General features: G+C 32.5%; 1 protein-coding gene across 1 annotated transcript; it reads left to right on the top strand.

The window, feature by feature from the left end:
• Positions 1-458: 458 nt before the first annotated feature.
• On the top strand, positions 459-20,429 carry LOC126775841 (high affinity copper uptake protein 1). Its single transcript, XM_050497972.1, has 4 exons — positions 459-633; positions 16,413-16,501; positions 18,378-18,613; positions 20,226-20,429. The coding sequence occupies exons 2-4, from the start codon at positions 16,415-16,417 to the stop codon at positions 20,425-20,427; spliced, it is 525 nt and encodes a 174-aa protein (XP_050353929.1). The 5' UTR covers positions 459-633; positions 16,413-16,414; the 3' UTR covers positions 20,428-20,429.
• Positions 20,430-21,402: the final 973 nt, after the last annotated feature.

Genomic DNA, 21,402 nt, shown 5'->3' on the forward strand with positions numbered 1-21,402 from the left:
CTTAAATTAGCTGCAGAATTTTTACAACATGAGATAAGGTTGGACTTAATATAGTATTAATTCAATAGAAATAGATGGGGGAAAGAATAATAACTCGGTTCCGATGTTAACAAGATCGCCTTAGATTGAATTTTAGTCAAGAGATGTGTGTATCTGTGTGTTTTATATCGTCTTAATTATTAAATATTATAATATATGATTTGCAGTATCGCCTGCATTGACAATGGATTTGTTAATTTGAGGAAGCGCTATAAGAATAAGTGTAAGGTAATCATTAAATTACATGGCTGGCGGTGCAATTGTAATGTAAGGAATAATTTATATTTTGTATAGTACCGAATAAAAAATATCTTTAAGGCACTTCTAATAAACTTTGTATTCTAAGTAACATATATAGTGACGTAACGTGTGGTATCTCTGTGCAGCGAGTGCGGCCGAGTTCTCTTTAAAGTTACAAACGAAACGACCGCCATAGTCGTTAGGCATTCCCGCGCGCGTTGCCGCCAGCCGAGCACGTTTCGCGCCACTATTTGACAGTTCACTTTTTTTACGTGTCAGTGTTGACAAATAAAAAGCAATTATTTAAATAAAAACTTTTTGGTAATTATTTTGTGTGACAAGTGTTGAAATCCGGTGAGTTTAATTGATATTTTTGTCTACGGTTGTTAAATCTTGAATGTCCTTGCGATATTAAATTACAATGTTATTAAAGTAATTGTGCAGTTTTTTACGGCGGTGCTTATTATTTTGAATCGAGAAATAACTCAACGATAGTTTATATGGATATGAATTGTAAAGTTAACGTAAAATGGTTTATGAGCGATTGTTAAATTTAATACATTTTACAATATATCATATATATAATGAAATATATGATAAAGAGCTTCGTTATTTGTATTATATGTATAATATCACTTTTCAGTCCCGAAAACAGTTTGTGGTTAAACAGACATTTTGTAAACAAAAATCAAAACTTGACTGTCAATACGATCCTGAAATTTGATTGTTGACGTGCAATATTGAATTAAATAAAATAATTTTTTTGTAAAGTGTACAATGTATTCTCAAGTGCTGATGTTATTCGATTTTTATAAGTGAAATATTTCGTCTACAATCTGTGTTCACATAGTTGTTGGGTTATAACTTAGCTTGCTTATAATGTTTACTTATATATTAAATGTGTCTTTAGTTATAATCTGTTTTGTGGACCATAAATAAATAAATAAATAAATAAATAAATAATTACAATAAATGTACAAAACAGAAGATTAATCTATCATTTCGTTACTCGAACGAATTTTAAGATTCAGAAGATTCGCCATATCCCGCCTGGATATCGATACCAGGCGATCGAGAGTGAATCTGTATTATGTTAAATAACTTCATATCAGCTCAGATTGCACAGATAAAAATAAAAGTATAACATTTAACAAAAATACAAACAAAATCTATACTTTTTTATTTATTTTTTATAACTAGTCTATTTAGACTTTTCTGTGATTTAATAAAATTATCACCCATATGGCTAGACATAAAAAAATATTTTTATACCCACACTTATATAAACGAAAATTATTAAACCATTTAAAAGTTGCAACATCGACCGTCCAAGGTGTTGCTTTCGAACTATAAATGTACTTGTGTTGAAACTTGATAATAATTATAAATCTGTACTGTGGCGTGAGCCTTGGTGCGCTAGGATTTTAACTGACGATCACGGTTTTCAATCCAGGCATGCATCACTTTTTTTTAAACTTTAATGTGCGTTTATATCGCTTGGTACAAATAAAACCTCGTAAGGAAAACTGCATGAGCCAAAAACCCACCGGAAGAATATAATTCTAAAGCTCACCTAGCAAACTGACCACTTCCTTTTCCCAGCAATGGGATATTTTCAGGCTGTTACTGTTCTACTTACTTCACTTAATGCATCATAGCTTGAATACATTTTTAATACTCAATAAAATGAATGGATATATAAGTCATAAAATGAAAACTAATTGCTTGTAGTAAAAGTCAAATTAAGTTCTGTAAATCATTAGTGGACGAATTAAATGTCGACTTTCTATTTACTGTTTAAGTTATAACAAGATATAACCATCCAGACTCTCGGTCAGAATCTAGCAGACTGCTACACAGTGCAGCGATATCGAATGTAAATATTGCAAAAACTAACAACGTCTTGTTTAAGTAAACTCTGAGTTTTACCTTTTGGTCTTGTGTACTTTTCTGAATAAAAAAAACCATGACCCCATATCATGCCAACTATATTTTTCATATAGACTTTAATCTATTGTTCATTACCCTTCCCGTCGGACCTTGATTGCAAGCGAACGTGCTGTGAACTAACTTATATTCAATATGTAATCATACTAGCTTCCACCCGCGGCTTCGCGTTTAGGAGGTGGGGGAGGGGGTGAGGTGTTAGGTTCTCTATGTCACATGCAAAATTTCATGATGATTGGTTGCGAAAGGTTAATAGATAGGTATATGCTGTCATACTTTATGTATATTATTGTAGATAAATAAATCAATATATTATAATGCAATATATCAGCATTTAGATTATTATTATATAACAGTAAATTCATTGAATATACATGAAGGTCCATTGACACGAATAAATACAAACGGCAAACGCTTTATATGATATTGATAACAACTAGCAGTACATAATACCACATTGATTCATTTTCATTTTAGATAAAATATGCTGATCAAGGAATAAGAGCGACTCGCATTCTGTGAGGTCGAAATATTGCTTTAAAAAAAGTTAAAAACGATTGATTATAATTCAAATCTATTTACTGTTTCCATGTTTTAAATTTAGAATAAATATTTGGTCTCGACGATATGTGTAATATGTAAATACTACAGTTAACAGTATCCGATGGTGACGTGACTACCAATTATGGCCACGGCGGCCATTCACAACAGAGACTAGCCAGCTGCGCAGGATATTGCACAAATGTGTGCGCAAACACCGGTGTACTTATTTCCTTTCATAAATAATCCAATGGGATGACGAGCCCACACGCCCTGTGAGAGCAGGCGCTGGACCAACGCTTTCTGTGCTTTGCCATGCAAGTGATCGTAAGACCACCAATTTTATTGTCTTTATCATTCGAATTTGGGGCTGATGTTGCAATACAGGCAATAAAACTTTCCTTTTATTATAGAATAGGAAGGCGGACCAGCATATGGGCCACCTGATGGTAAGTGGTCACCAACGCCCATTTGACGTTGGCATTGTAAGAAATGTTAACCATCGCTTACATCACCAATGCGCCACCAACCTTGGGAACTAAGATGTTATGTCCCTTGTGCCTGTAATTACAAAACTGCTACACGTATGCACACCATACGCATTACCTTTAAAAGTATTAATTATATAATTATATTTATCTTCTGTTTATGTTTATGCGGTCTCCTTACATAGGTTACCAATCATTGGGCGGTTCCGAGACCATTGCTCTAAATAGAAAAGCCGCGTTCTTCCCACTGTCGCAAGTTTCTGAGGAATAATATCCTTCTGCGACCAGGCCTCCTGCCTGCCACCTTTCCATGGTATGATGATTTCATGGCGTTTTACAGTTATTGTTATAACATACAATAAAAATGCAAATATCCCTCTTACCGATTCGTTCTTTGTTTTAGAACGTAAATGCTTAGCGGAGTTTAAGAACAATACAATTACGTAAATTTTCGTAATCACACACGTAACATACTTGACCTTTGTTAACCGACCGCTCGCGATTGAACGCCGTAATCTTGCATTAACACGCACATTATGATATTATATTTGTTCAATTAGATTCAACGTAAACTAGGCTACATCTTAAGTGGTTATTGTTAGTAATTAGCTAAACTTTATTTTATTTTAAAGAAACTATCAGCAAAGTCCCGGACCCCTGAGCTAGACATACAGTACAGAACAGACTGTGTTATCGAACTCCTTCAGCTGTTACAATGTTACTGTGTCAGGCAACCGTTGTTTTGTTTTATAATTTTACGAAAGGACATACTATTCGTAAAATTATAAAACTACATTATAATAGGTACGTTCTGCACAGTAGACTGCGTTGAGAATGACCGTCGCCGAAATCAGTTATGAACACTTAATCGCTATATATAACATTAACAGTAACAGTCAGTAATAATAATTACTCTAGACTGATTTTGGCCACGGCGGCCAATCTAAAGGGAGATTAGCCAACTGCACAGGTGATATTATAGTGCACAAGTGTGTGCGCAAACACAGGTGTGTTCTCAATTCCCTAACTCTCATATTCCGATGGGACGGTAATCCGACACGACCGGAAAGAGTTTAGGCGCAGGACCAACGGCTTTACGTGCTTTCCGAGGCACGGGAGTGTATACACTTCCAACTTCCAGACTCTGGGCTGCTACTGAGAATTTTCTGACACAATAACAATCAGTACCCACTCACGACAAGACGAGACATTAAATCGACACACAATGGTAATCGTAAATATAATTAAATAGTTTTAAATTTGCAGAACATTTTTCCTCAATAACGCCTAAGTGTAATAACTTATGATAAGAATAATACAGTGAGAGACAAACTGATATAAAATGAAACGATCTAATGACATATATCCGTGTACACGTCCCTCTCTGAAACAGATTTTATTGTTTTAAATTACTTCAAATGACCCGCCTTCAGCACATACGAGCTAACTGGAACCTTGTAAATCTAAACTGTTGATCCATTTTTACTGAACCACTTTGAGTGTAACGAAGGAGTTCTTTTAACAGTTCAAAGTCGCGCAGCCGGATATATTACTCTGATTTTTATCGAAATAATTTACTTGGTTAACTAATGAATTACCGAAAGTTCAAACCTAGTTTTAAGTTTTTGTTTACAATTCATTTCGAAGGAAAACATGGTGAACCACCTCGCATGACGAATGAATTTCCTCACGTGTATCAAACTAGGAACAGCGTGTTGGACTAAGCTCCAAACGTTTTCCTCGAGAGAAAGGAATTTGCCCAACAGGACACTCAGAGTTTGTTTTTATACACCTGTTTTTCTTGACAATTTGGAAAAGACGTATCTATTTCTAGCTAGTTTGTATATAACTAAAGAATGTATTATATATTATATTACCTGTCAAGGCAAATCATATCACTGTGGAACGGGAAGAACCTAACGACCACACCAGTAATATCGTAGCGTTTTCCTTGTAGTATAATTTGCTTTCAAATTAAACGTTGTAAAACGACATAACTATTACAGAACTTTAAAAGAAACAACAGCAATGACATAAAGTTTTTAACTACTACTATAATCGTGTAGTTCTTAATTAAGTTACCAAGTTAGGTCTATAAGAGATAACAGACAACGTCTTAATACGTGTACCTTTCTATTTAATATTAAACGTTACCAATTATAAAACAATAAACAAATTTACTAAAAAAATATATTGCATCAAAAATTTTTCAAAATTTTCTCACCGCAAACGGCACAAATATATTGCTTATTACAAAAATTCACTTTACCAGACACTTTACACCATTACACGCGGTCATTATTTCTACAGTAGCTATTTCTATTTTTTATTTATATATATTAAAGGCATTAAAAAGCGCTATTTGAAAACAAAAAAGGTTATATCTAACAAACAAAACACCGTTTATCACAACCACTAGTGAAATGTGGTAAGGTCATCATCGTATAACCTACCTACCAACCTATCTACAAGTTACATACTGACTCATCACCTGCCACTAGAACCGGCGTTGTGTTATCAACATCGAGCTAGGTAGCAGGCAAATTAGTCGCGTCACATATTTCAACTTTAAACTATAGTTTTCATTCTTTTTTTATACAAATCATTCTTTGTCTTTATTATTTATGATGTGGCAAATAAAATTCAATTTATTCATTCAGTTAGTTTTCCTTTAAATATCTGAATAGCTCTACGGTTATTGTTGGTTAGTGAGTGTTTAGGTGTAAGCCTAAGATGCCCTAGGTATAGTTCGACGTGATACCGGTTCTCGCAAACTAGTTTCAACAAATGCATCTGTTTCCTCGTTGAATTGTGCAACTTTGAATATATTTTGTTGGGCATACGTGTTGTCTTATAGGTTTTAGTTCGATATAACAGTAGGTGTCTACTTTGTTCTTAGATTATATAATTACTGCGTGCACCAACTTAACCGCGTAAAATTTGCACATATTACTAAAAATTTACTAATCGATTCGCGAAGTTGTAATTGCGATTCACGTTTAAGCTCGCAGTTCAGTTGATTTTCGGTCGAATAATATTTGTAAATAAACGGGTGATTGTCTTCGTCATATTATTGACGAGTTACGCGAGAGTTTAGATGAATAAAAAATTCATGAATCTAAAGACAACCAACCGGTGGTAGACATTTTATCACATAAGCTTGTCACTAAATAAACAAAGCTATTATAACTATAGTCACGATATGTAACTCCTTACAATATATGTTATATTATCGTCTATTTACCTAACTTACAGATTTCCTTATCAAAGTACACGAGGAGATATCTTCACCTTAATATTGGTGGCCAGTGTACATTGAAGATAATCGTACAAACATCGATTTGACTTTCAGATGTCGATAAGGTGTAAATATTTAATAGAAAGGTGAAGGAATATATTTCAAAACGAGTTGCTTTACGGAATAAAAGATAACGCTACATATATAAACCTTATTAAAAATACATAAAATGATATTTATAACGTCAGGTTCAATTAGACCAGAATCAATTTTTATCGCATGATTCTTACTCTCACGGACACTCAATATTACAAAAAAAACCTTTCCATCTTTATTTAACCTTTTAGTATCAAAAGTTCTAAATAAATTTATAACCAGTTCCACTTACTTGAGCTTAACAATTTTAATATAAAGTTGTATTTTTGTAGGAATAATAAGAAAAAACTAACGTTTATCCTATTACACGACATAAATATTTATTTATTTATTTACTATATCAACACCAACAAGAAGTACACTAATAAATACAATTGAGTCTTGAAACATGACGTTATACAAATCAAGTGTCTCCTAAATTATAGGTGTTGCAAAATATATCCACATTTCGAGTTAACGAAAAATAATAATTTTAAAAATCAAAATATTTATAACAAATAGAAAAGACATTAACAATTAAATTATTATAAAATTATCACTTGATTGGTATAAAATGAGTAAAATATAAATATCGGAGATATATATATCTCTAATATACTAAAAGTATATCTTTGTCGTATTATGTAAAGGTAGTTGTAATTGTTCTCTTGCCAGTACTCATATGGTCAAGTCGCGGGCAACGGCTAATAAATAAATAAAAACTTAGTTTAAATATAAGCTGTGATGTTATTATCAAATATTTACTCGAACATTGATAACGCTAAGATTTGGTTTTACTCCGATATCTCTTCGAAAGATACCCGGCTATTGATCGATGGTTTGTAAATAATTTCGTAAGCGGCCTTCGCTGCGCTTGCGCAGGTCAGAGGATTGCGCGCCGGATCAATTGTAGGGCGACTACTTTTACGAGTTTTACGACATTCGATTATCGAATGTTTTCCTTCATGCTTTTTATACATTTTAATTATATTAAACTTGACTTGCTGCGACGGAAAACGTGGTTACATATTTATAAAAACAAATCAAAAGATTTTTACAAGACTGCCTCAGGCCGCAACTTCGTCCGCGTGCACGCGACACGAGGAGATAACATTAGTAGTTGTTATTAATTAAAGTTAACTTTAATGAATTTACGGTTATAGAAAGTGGATTCTGTCTGATGATCTGCTTAAATAGGCTTAAAGATTTAAGACAACTCTTTATCAATGTTATGTGTTCTTAATTACTACAGATAGGTAAACATTACTCACTTGGAGAATAAATAAGACTACAAGTTATATAAAATAGTGACCGAATTAAATAATAGGTATTTTATTTAACATCAATATGAAGTACATAATGTACTTGAATTATCATTTCAATAATTAGAGTTTGATTAAGTCGAACTTATTGAATCTTAGTTACCGTTACTTCAAAGTAGACAAATGTAACGAATGATTGCAATTAGGGGCAGCTTAACTTTATTTTAATCTAACCTCATATGTAAGAAGAATTATTTAACTCATTCAGAATACATCTTCCGCAATATCAAAGTTTAGAGAGCTCCAGCGAGGGACGGTGTTAAGTGAGTTAGAAAGGTACGAAGAATGTATAATCTATTGTATGTGTAGCTGTATAATTAAGTCAGGGATTATGTTGTTGAGCATAAAGTTATTTAACCCTTTAAGCCCTGTTCAATCGTCAACAATGCAACGCGAATTCTTAACCTTACATGTAATGCTCGTGCTGATCCCTCGGATGTCTGTATTTAGAGCGAACTCACTATTCGCGTGGTATTACATTATACATTACATAGGTATGAGCCTGTTCTAATATTCAAACATTTTCTATTATATTTATAAAACGAGACAATAGAAAAAACAGTAGTTCGTTTCATTATTTTATATTTACGCGAAACTAAAACGCGTGAAGCTCTGTCGTGTGTCGGTGAATCAGAAGTGTGTCAGCTGTTGTTTATTTTGGACATTTTCAAATTTCGCTTCTTAAAAAACGGTATTGCGATGAAGACTTCTGTAACGATGATTTTTCTTATTTAGTTACGAATTATTATCATTAAATAAATATATTATATAAATAAAAGTAAAAATAGCTACTGTACAAATCATGAATGGTAGCAGTATTTCCCCTTTGAATCGCAATTCCGATCATTTGATTGAAAAATAAACCAGCCCTCCTGTCATCAGTAGAGGTAATAAGGCGAGGTGTTATATTAGTCATAAAAATTTTGCACTACTACTCCAAGCGTTACATTTGCAAATGGAACAAAGACATAATTATAAGAGACGAATGTTTGCAACGCTTGTTCGCTTCAGTTCCGCGGCGGCTCCTGCCATTAACATTGTCTCCCTGATTTGAGACGGGGCCAGTGTGCTTACACATGTAGCGTTTCACACTAGGCCGCATCCTCGTTCTCGGGGGATTCCCTGCGTTTCCCAAATTAACTATATTTTATTGTAAATTTGTAAATAGACGGATTGAATGGCATAAAATGCGCGCAATCATATATTTTGTAACATAGTACCTGTATTATTATATACTTACAGCATAAAGCTGAAGTGTTTGTTTCTTTGAACGTGCTCATGTCAGGATCTAAAAACCGATTTGAAAAAATGCTTTTGCGTGTTATAATAACACGCTCCGATCCACGGTAGCAACTATTACAACATAGTGATATAATATCTTCGAAATTGAACTATCAAATAAACTTAATATTATAAATATGAAAGTGTTGGCTCACTGAGGTGATGGGTGAAAGGCGAAATTCAAAGATAATGTGGAGATGAATGTATTAATTGACGATATGTAATACGAAACGGAAACTAAGGAGGATGTTTGCGAGGGGGGGGGGGGCTGAATGTCATATAGGAAAAGTGTTAGTAGTAAATGTCCATCACATGGCTGCCATCAATGTGAATTATTGGATACACATGTCTCATAGTGATATTATAGAGACACTCACTATATTTTCCTTTTCCCTCGAACGCGATGAATAATAATCACTCACTGCATGCTCGTCCAGTTACCAGTCCTGAGTGGTTCTTGCCATTGGACTATGTCGGCTTGTCTCAGGTTAGTATTAACAAGGCTGTAAGGCGTGAGAAATACTGATAAGAAAATGGTCTGTGTGAAGGATGAAAATGCATGAAGATAAAGATAAGAAAGAGACAGACACATTTCGCTGACTTAATCGGTATGCAAACGAATGTTTGTTTAAACGTCGGTCAAAATCCAATTAATTCTTATTAAATTTAGCATATAAATATATATCATGTAATAGAATAAAGGATAGTTTTTATTTATTTAAAAATAAAATACGTATTATTATTTTATATTATATTCATTAAATATTCAATAAAAAAAAGGAATCACTGATGATTGTCAAGGTGACATTTGGTGTTTATTTTTCATCCATATAACATATTAGCTCTATAATATGAAATACATATTTCAAAAAAATACGCAAATACATAACACTTGAGCAAATACGTGTCTTCTCCAAAAAACTAAATAAAATGAGTTATTTCACTGTGGAATTAAGAATTACAAACGGCAGTGTCGTTTGCTTTTGTTATTATTCTACAGTAGATTATAATATATTTAATTATACCTCTAGATATATTTATACATTCTTATTATAACATACAAAACCCATTTGGATATTGCAATTAATTTTAATGATTGAGGCTTTACAGCTGTAGTAGTTGTCGCAAACTATTATATAATAAGTAATGTATATTACACTTATTATGTAATGTAGTATTTCAATTAAAAACACTTTGATTTTAAAAATCAAGTATTAGACTAGCCATCAGCGTATAGTCCATTTCAATGGCGGGAGAAGTAAAGATAAACACACCTTAGATTTACATATTTCATAGGATTGCTAATAGCTCTGCTATATGGTACACTACAAACAGTTCCAGAATAACTTAGGAATCTAGGATCGTATTAAGATCAATTAACATCAACAAGAAATCTAACTGAACACCCAACAAAATGATGAAAAATGAAGAAAAAATAAATTGCAATAATAAATGTTAATAGTGATGCTGCCTTGAAATGAAAACATGCAGGCACATCAAATTACCAAACTCTATGATGGAATACACCTCAGGACACGCAAACACGTCTGCAGAGACTACAAGAGAACATTAAAGCTACTAGTAGTAGACTAGACCACCGGGACAGTCTTACAATTAATAAAGTGTAACATTCCGCGGATACACGAACAAAACTTCCGTATAACATCGTACAAAGATACCCACATTTACAAAATAACGTCAGCTAACAATTAGCACCTCGGAAATCAAATCACAAACAAACGTAGCCAACACAAATATTGTCACAGTATATATTCGTCTATAAACTTCTAACGATCAGACAAACCAAACAATAATAAAAGCGAAAAATACTCAAAAGTTTTTTTTTTTTAATATTAAGGCTAGCGCTTGACTGTTATCACGCCTAGAAGATGCCTATTCACTCTTGACTTGAAGGTGATCACATTTCGTAAGAGGTGTTTAATTTGGATATACATGTATTTAATAATAATAATAATTCTTGAATTATGTCTCCAATAAGTGATAATAACACACCATTAACTCTATTCTTAGTTACCGATATGTTAGTTGTTATTTTATTTATGATTCCATTTAGATAAAAAAGTTGTTAAATAATAAATATCGTAATAATAATAATATACTGGGACATTATTCACGCACGGCCATCTAATCCCAAACTAAGCAGAGCTTGTACTATGGAAACCAGACAACTGATATACTGCATGTCTCCTTTTCTTTTTGTATATACATACTTATATAGATAATTACACTTAGACTCGGGACAAACAGACGTGTTCATGATACTATGCAATATGTTATACTTTACTTATCTTACGGAAGAATCGCACCAACCTCTGTACTAATATATAATATTTAGATTACAGTAGGATTGTCTTCCTTTTCGTTAAGAAACTTAAAATAACTCATATAATAATATATAATTTTACAACAGAAGAAAAACAAATATATTTATATGTATTATGCTAAAATGCTAATTGGTACCGTAAATAACTTTAATTGAGGTAAAGTTATGTCGACAAATAACAGATTATCAAAATTAACAACACATCTCAAACGAGTTGTTTTAAAACGAACGTAAATGAAAATATAAATAAAGTCAACATAATTCATTACTTTTATTTGATAAAACAAATATTAAGCTAAAATTGCTATTCGAATTTATATAAAAACTCTAAACACGTTGTCATATTTTTATTAGGGCAGTGATCTGTTAATAGGAATATTAAAATTATAATATTCATACAAAATCTTATATTCTTTAAATTTCGAATTATAAAAAGTAATATTTATAAAATGTTTCCTCCTTATTCGATATATATTTCAACTGGGGCTTCCCCAGTTCGTACCGAAAAACCGGACAGATCAGAGATGACATCTCTAGACGCCTTGAATAAACTCTTGGACAGCCCTGTGATAGATCACAAAATTGTATGCAATTTGTTGGTCCGCTCCAAGGATCAATTTCGATACGGATGCACGCCATTGTTTCATTGCTAGTAATTATTATTGGTCGAACTCGTGAGACAGCGATAGTAGCATGTTTTTTTTTTATTCAGTCATTGTTTTCACGATGCGCTACTACATTGAAGTTCACTGGGTACTGATATTCCTTAGAAGTGATTAGGATATTCTAAAAAAGTAAAAAGTAGATGTTAGAATATTAAATTTGAAAAATCATTAAGGTTAAATCAGTAGAAAGAGCAAAACGCCTACAGACTGCATTACTAGTTGGCATTAATATTTTTGCCTATGTTTTGGATATCTTCTTCTTCTTCTACTTCGTCGTAAAACTTGTCAGAGCGGTCGTGGTCGCCATGTAGTATTACAATTTGTTCGGTGCAAATTTTATTCGCCTCACGGATGTCTTGAACATACAGGACTAAAAATAATAATTTAGTATATAAATCAAAAGTTTGTCGTGAAATAAATTTGTTTTTTTTTATAACGTTTTATGGAAAAAAAAACTGATTGATATATCCGATTAGCAGTTAATGATTATATTATCTTCTATTAAAAGATAAGTCAGCCCTTAATTACATATTCAATTGGGTTTGTCCAAGTCTGTGTTGATTACTTTAAGCCTTGACTTATTTATAATTGAAATTTAACTCTTGACGTGTGAATTTGATATTCGTATTTAAATAGAATCGAATCCATTAACGATCGTATCGATCACCGACAATAGTTAAGTTACGTGTCTTCCTGTGCAACGAATAGTGTTGTAAAATTATCGAGAATAAACACATCGATATTTTTTATATAGATATGCTACTCAGAGAAAAAGTTACGAAAACGAAAACACATATACATATGTAAGCTCGTCTGGGTAGGTACCACCCACTCATCAGATATTCTACCACAAAACATCAGTACTCGGTATTGTTGTTTTCCGGTTTGAAAGATGAGTGAGCCAGTGTACTTAACGGCACATGGTACATAGCATCGTAGTTCCCAAGGTTGGTGGCGCATTGGCGATATAAGCGATGGTTAATATTTCTTACAATGCCAATGTCTATGGGCGTATTGCTGGGTTTGTTCTGAGGAGAACTTTGGAACATATCGCTATTATAATGCGGGTTGTATGTATCCCCCATACACGTATGGCAAATTTTCGACCGACTCATGCAGGCTTCCTTACGATATTTTCCTTTACCGCCGAACACGTGATGAATTATCAAACACACGTCGTTTTTTTATGCCTCCTGTATATCTTTTGTTTTGTTTTAATTAAATGACAGAAATATCCGAGAACGATGGACAATATTTAAATGAAACGATTTCAAAATAAATTTAATAAAATTATACATTATTTGACAAACAAATTGAGTATGATTAATATTATTGTCGTCTTGTCATAAAGAAAATATCCTTATTAGGCAATTTTAATGATCACAAAACCGGTGGCTGGTGAACGATGAACTCAAGCTGTCCAACACTACCGGCGTTGGTCGACAGCGATGTGCATCCTTGACATTGCGCCGCTTGGCCGCGCGTTGTATGTTGCGTTATTGTTCTATACATATGTATGTATTATATCATGTTCGTATCGTAATCATAGTGTTACGTCTATATATATTTCAATAAGCTAACATAACCATAACGATGTATTAATGACGTTAGTTAAAACTATCTACCCATCCCGGCTCCGCACGAGTAGAATAACGGTTTACATAAACCGTTTATATCGTAACGCAAGTAAAGCTTACAGTCGGTATGTTTTTTTCCGTCATATTTAACAATCGTCGTCATATTTCAACTTATATACACAAAAAATAATTAATTATACATCCACGAATCACTCCGTCGATCAGTGAAAACCGTATCAAAATATCGCTAGTTTTTTTTTACATTAATAGGCCAACGTTTCACCGTTGACTTGCCTGATGTTAAGCATCGACATGGTCTAGGATGTAGCACGCTTGCCTATAAGAAACCTGTTTACTCTTGATTTGAAGACAGTATTTATTGCGTTCAGACAATCAAACAGACAGACACGATGGGATTTTGTTTTAATATTATGTAGTGCTAAATCCGTTACATAAGATTTCTCTTTAGAGCTCTGTATATTAAATTGTATATCAAGTAATAAGCCATCGATGAAATAAAATATGATCGGTTCATACTGTATGAGTTGAGTGAGCTCAAGGTGAGCTGCATTTTCTGAGCTTGTACTTGAGATAAAAGAATAAAACCATCTCTGGCATATACTAGTTATGGGCTTATCTATTATTATTATTTCCCAAGTAAACAAATTTCCACAGTACCTACTACGTGGTGTATCTTTTTTAATATTTAATATATATATATCACCATACCATCCACTCATCAGATATTCTACCGCAAAACAGCAATACTTGGTATTGTTGTGTTTCGGTTTGAAGGGTGAGTGAGCCAGTGTAATTACAGGCACAATGGACCTAACATCTTGGTTCCAAAGGTTGGTGGCGCATTGGCGATGTAAGCATCACAATCGAAATCTTAAGAGTATATTTGTAGTGTAACAAGAACTCACTACATTTATATTTGTTGGTTTATTTGTTCTCTGCTTATCCGGAAACAAACTTGATAAAGAACTTCATAAACATGTAGTAATTTTTTTTTATATTATAGTTTTTTATGTTATGGCGGACGGTCCAATGCAAACCTGATGTTAAGTGGTCACCACCGCCCATAGACATTGGCGATGTAAGAAATATTAACTATTGCTTACAATGTGCCAGCAACCTTGGGAACATGTAATGTCCTTTGTACCTGTAGTTACACTGGATAACTCACCCTTCAAACTGGAACGAATACTAAATATTGCTGTTTAACGGTAGAATATGTAATATGTTTTTATCTTGACTTATCAAATATTGGGAGAAAACATTCAAATTATTATCTATAAAGTTTCATATTCACATATTTGTTTATTTATGCAGTTATATAATTATACATTTTTATACTTGTTTTTTATGATAAGTTAAATATTTATTTGTTATTTACAAATAATATTTTCCCACATATTTTATAATCAGTTCTCTACCCAAATGTTGTGTGCAAGAGATAGCTGCTTCAAGCGAGAAGCCTGCCAGTTGCACCTCATGCAACATATACATTTCTTAATAATTTTTTATTATTATATACATTTTAATGTTTGGTACAATAATAAATTTATAAGGTAGTTGTTGAAAAAACATGTTAAGTAAACGCTATCAAAGGAATATTGGATACTTACAAAACTGAACATTTCTTGTGGCTAACATGTAGCAGAATTTCAATCGACACATGCAGGTCCTTACGATATTTTCATACATTTTATTTTATTTTTATTTTATTTTAGTTTTATTCAAATCAATCAATCAACAGCCAGTCCCGCTGTTAGTGTCCACGTTTCGGCACCGTATGTTATTATTTTTATTACATGTGTATATAATGAAAAATAACGATAAATAACGAAAAAAGGCTTAGACTAGAAATCCGAGGCCCCAATGTACTTTGACATTTTAAGACTCCCCATTACGAAGCGGTTACAGTAAAATTATATTATTTGTGGCGAGGCTAGACCCCTCGGCTACCGCGCTCCTTGCCCAGTTCTTCGTAAAAAGTTGAATATATCTCTTAAGTATTCTACGTTATTAAATAACACGGAACCCTAAATTAAATTAAAATTTTATACAAAAAATTGTTTATATGACATCAATGATTTCGCAAACTGATCTAGGAAAACCCGAGGTCTGCAAGTGCACTGACAGATCGGTTGCGCAAGTGCGCACGCGCAGTGAAAGCTGAACTTGCAAAACTACTTTATTTAAATTATGTTTATGCTGATAAGTTTATTTTAGTAATTTGAACAAAATTAATCTTTATAAAAAAAACTTGTATCTTATATATCATATTATATTCAAAAATTTTGATATGTGTCTGTATAAATTAAACACATTTTTTTTTAATCAAAATTAAAAGTCACCTGTAAATAATGACCGCGTGTAATGGTGGAAAGACTGCTAGATGAACTCCCCGTTGAATCGCAATTCCGATGTATAGTATCGATATATAAAAATATATGTTCACGTTATTTGGACGTGATGGGCCCTCAGCAAACAAAATACCCTATCCCATTCCTACCAAGTAAATTAAAATATAAAAACGGTACATGATTCCAAATACTGTAAGTAATATAAACAAATCTATTTGTTACAGAAATGAATCAAGTTATGGAATTCCACCACGACCATGATCACGACCACGACCATGACCACGGCGGTTGCGGGTCCAGCCACAAGATGGTGGTAAGTATTCCAACTCACGTATATTTTGTAAATGGTTGTAAAGCCCAACATAAATAATATTTTGACATTTATTGTTATTATGGAAAACGAAGTAAGTATTATTATTACTTATAATTAAAAAATATTTATAAGCAACTTCATATAATATAATTCTTATTAAATTATATTCGGAAATCATGATGTATCTATTTACAATTCAGTGTATTTATTTGTAAAAGGAAATTTCGCCTCCCTCTAATTCCAGCACCGTACGCCGTCACCTAGTTTGCCCTTGTGAATGATAAGACTGTATCGCTCGTTATCGCCACCGCAACGAAACCACCACACTAGTGTACCCCGAGTTCCCACCGACCACAGATAACTTCGGAAGTCAGAAATAGACCTTTAGATAGCATTCCAATATCATAAACAAAAAAAAGTTATGGCTCATTAGTAGCACTCCTACAGAAATATCCTACACAGATAATTGTTATATATAGTGAGTAAATAAGAGTCTGCAATTGTTCCACTGTCGGGCCAAGACCTCTTATGTTTTAGAGTACAAGGTTTTTCGAGCTTATTCCACCAAGCTATACCAATGTCAGTTAAATACAAATATAAATTATTGTCACTATATATTTTTTCTCTGGTTTATTTAGCTATACACTATTGCCCATCGGATTATGACAGCTAAGGAATAGAGAGTGCACCTGTGTTTGCGGACACACTTGTGCCCTAAAATATGTCCTGCACAGTTGGCTAATCTCTCTTGAGATTGGCCGCCGTGGCCGAAATCGGTCAGAAAGACCTTATTATTATTTACGTGTTAATTATTAGAGAGTTCTCTGGCATAGACACTACTAATCAAAGATCAAAGATATTATGATGTAACCATAGACAATTTAGTACTTTTTAATGATTTAATATAATCTAAACAAAATGTAGCAGTATTTCACCCGATAGCAACTTTCCTCACGTTTACAATAAACACATGAAAATTGAGAGGCGTATTCTTGGGATTGGATTCGCAATCTTCGTAAGATTCATGTGTCCTAACCACTGAGCCATAGGGCCATAGGGCCATATATATATATATATATATATATATATTGTAGCTATTAATTTGTAGCACAGTATTAATCCTTATCTAATAATTCCTTACTACCAAAGTAATTATAATTGTTTAGAGTATCAAAGTCTTATATAAATCGGATAAACATTTTTTGTAAAAACGAACAAACAAAACTGACAATTATATATTGTATTATTACAATTGTATATATAACACTTTTTTTTAATATCACTAGACGATAAAAAGTAATTGTATGTTGTGGCCTTGCGACATGCTAGTATGAGATAAAAAATATTATTTACATACTATTAAAGCTTAATGAGAAAGATAACAATATTAATTTTTCTTATTTGGAAAAAGAGAAGTCTCTTATGTCTTTGCTTTTAAAGAATTTGGTTATATGTTTATTAGACTTTTATCGAAAAATTTGGTTTACAATATAATACAATCGCGATCAATATTCTTATATATTCTATTTAAAAAAATACATAAAAGCGATAAATAAAGCGATATTTTTTAACAAGAAAAACCCACAGTGTATAATCCTTTGCTTACAATATTCTCTCGAGACCTCGAGATGAATTATAAACAATAATTAAGCACATGAGTGGTGCTTGACCGGGCATGAACCTGAAATCTACTACTAAGATTTACGTGTTCTCACCACTGAGCCGTAACGACTTATATACTTATGGATATGTGTTACGTAAACAAATAATTTTCATAGAAAATAGATTTTTATTCCAAAGTGGCAAATTTCGAATGACATCTTAGTGGTTATAGTTAATGGTAGTGGGATAGTTAATGGTAAATCACCTTTTACAGTTCCACGCGGGCGTCTGTCAAGAGATCCTGTTCGAAGGATGGATGACCACAACAGCATTGGAGCTGTTCGGGTCCGCTGTGGCGATATTCCTCGCTGCTGTACTCTACGAAGGGCTTAAGTACTACAGGGAAGCTCTACACTCGAGGGCGACGTCCGCTACTGGGGACTCCCAAGTCAACATAACCAAGAACGAGTGCGGGGCTGGTGGGAACTGTGGAGGAACAGCTGTCGTGAAGTAAGCATTAGACACACAAAACAGTAAATTCAATAGTATATGAAAATAAACAATATTTTTCGATATTCAATACAATTTTTCAATTTAACACAATTCAAATTTATTTATCAATTTCAAAAATATTATTTAAATGAAGAATTATAATGTAATGTAATTTCTTGTAATTAAAAATAAATGGAATTGAATTGAATATCCGAAGAAAAGTTGTACGTACTTATTTATAGAATATATTTTATCTAATATATTATAAGAAAAATATAAACGTAATGTAATACATTAGGAAAACGTCACGTCCGGTACCGAATACCCATCATAAATTTTTAAATTAAAATTAATTATAAGCTATATTAATTTTTTCTAGGGCTTTCCAGGCCCTCCCCAGAATAAAGTCCAAGCTATTAATACTTCCAAATCAAAAATTTTAATCTGCATATCGTGGGACAACGTGAACTACATTCTGAAATATCTACGTATTGATGACAGTCTCATAAAGAGTTAATTCGTATTGAACCGTTGTCAATAAATAATTCTATATAACGATTTTCCTAGTAGTAAAAAGTTTGAAAAACGACCAATACCATAAAAACTATTTGCTTTACTTTACGATCGTTCCTGTGGGTACGTGTTTCGAATTCTGTTTTCTTCAATTTATTATTTTTTTATGTTAATATAGTTTGTTATAATTCGATATGAACCATTTCGCTGACAATATATTACTTTGTGGCATTGCGACATGCTTGTTTTCGTTTTCGTACCCATTTCGGGTTTTTAATTGTGACATTCTTAATTTCGCGACTAAAAATAATTTTCTCTTCTACGTGATAACATGTCATTTAAGAAGTATTTCAATTTTGGATAATAGGAACTTTTTATATTTTTCTTATAATATATTGTTAATAATTTATTACATATATATTAATAGTTACTATTAATATATATCTAACAAAAAACGGATAATTATTATTATTAACGTAAACTAGCAAACCTCGACCGGTGATTACAAGTGATAATTTAGTTACCCGACAATAGGGGGGTGCTCTAGTGTTATTGGATGTTTATTGTACTATGCCAGAATTTACTTGGCCCTTAATGAGACCCATCTTGGTAGAGGTACCACCCACTCATCGCTAATGTTACCGACAAACAGCAATACTTTGTATTGTTGTGTTTTTGAAGGGCGAGTGTAACTGCAGGCACAAGTGACATAACATCTTAGTTCCCCAGGGTGGTGGCTCATTGACGGCAGTTACTACTAACCATTCGGTGGCCCAATCACCAGTCTGTCTATATTTTAAATAATAATAAAAAACCACATAAGTGCTTAAAAGAGCTGTACAATTTTTAATGTAGTCAGATGCGATATAATATTCGTATTCTGAATCTTTTTGGGTGAAATTCCATCCAAACGTACCCGGAGACGCGTTCGAGGTCATTTTGGCCAACAGCAAACAGTCAATTGAAAAAAAAACGATACAGTATAATATGGGTATATCATTTGGTTTATGTTAAGTGGTCACTACCGCCTTCCACTGATTATAATTTGATATAAGATTAAAATTAGTATTTTTATAAAATGTATTAATTTAATATTAAATATAAACTTTATTTTCAGGTACACAATGCTGTCGTCGGGCCATATCATACAAACAATAATGCACTTCATACAGTCGACTGCTTCCTACATCCTTATGTTGGTGTTCATGACTTACAATGTATGGCTCTGCCTGGCGCTGGTCTTGGGTCTAGCTGTGGGCTATTTCTTCTTCGGATGGAGGAAAAGCAGCGTCGTTGACGTCAATGAACACTGTCAATAAACGTAATTACACAAAAAAATCAAACCCTGAAAAATAATTTGGATAACTATTTATAAGTCAGTATAAGCCGAGTAATATTAAAACATATCGTAAATTGGCAATAATTAAGCGTAAGCGTAATAACTTTTTATAAACTATTATATTTAACTTGTGAGTTGATCACTATATCAAATTTGGAAAAAACAACGTCATTACATATGAGTGCCGCCTTTATTGTATTATTTCTAATATTTTGAATATTAAAAAAAATAGAAGTATACAATAAGCTACAATAAATGTAACTCGTAAAAATATGTATATTAAGTATACGCATTTGTACATGCTTACATTTTATACATCTGTTTTATATACAACTTGCGCCACCTAGTGTTAAGTAGCAACAAATAGCTTGATTATTATGGAGAGGTAGATGGCGCTACTAGCCACAATACAATGACGAAAATAATGTAAGAGACAATGTAAATCGTTTATGTTTATATTTTATCTTTACAATGCAATTTAATGTTTATGTCGCCTTATTCGAAACAATCTTGCCCATGTGTATTTTTGGTATAATAAATTTATAAGTTGTAAATAAATTAAAAAAAAAATCCTTTTATTTCATCCTAGAGAAGAAGCATGTAGATAGAAATTAAAGTTTTACAAGTATTATTTTAATAACTGTATACGGATTGAAGGTTTATATAACAGCTGTTTTAAAAAATAATTTAAATTCTTCTTATACGTCAAACATTTCCATCGAACATATTTCTCTCTGTAAAAACTTGTGATATTTAATTAGTTAAGATTATATTGTTATTGAATATATTTTAATGTTTAGATGTTTCTACCTTATGCACCACATAATTAGGTATGGACTAATAAATCTTTTTTATTACTAATGATTTTTATTTAAGAACTTAATATAGAACCTGTAACAAAAACTAGTATAGTATTTTCAAATTAACAATTCATGCATATAAAAATAGAGTAACC

Source organism: Nymphalis io, chromosome 19 (assembly GCF_905147045.1).
Source record: "Nymphalis io chromosome 19, ilAglIoxx1.1, whole genome shotgun sequence".
NCBI classification, from domain to species: Eukaryota; Metazoa; Arthropoda; class Insecta; order Lepidoptera; family Nymphalidae; genus Nymphalis; species Nymphalis io.

Bases quoted from the DNA above. Each gene is read 5' to 3' on its own strand.
- LOC126775841 (XM_050497972.1), top strand. From the start codon at position 16,415: ATGAATCAAGTTATGGAATTCCACCACGACCATGATCACGACCACGAC. The intron at 16,502-18,377 runs GTAAGTATTCCA...CACCTTTTACAG, and splicing joins GGTCCAGCCACAAGATGGTG to TTCCACGCGGGCGTCTGTCA. The intron at 18,614-20,225 runs GTAAGCATTAGA...CTTTATTTTCAG, and splicing joins GGAGGAACAGCTGTCGTGAA to GTACACAATGCTGTCGTCGG.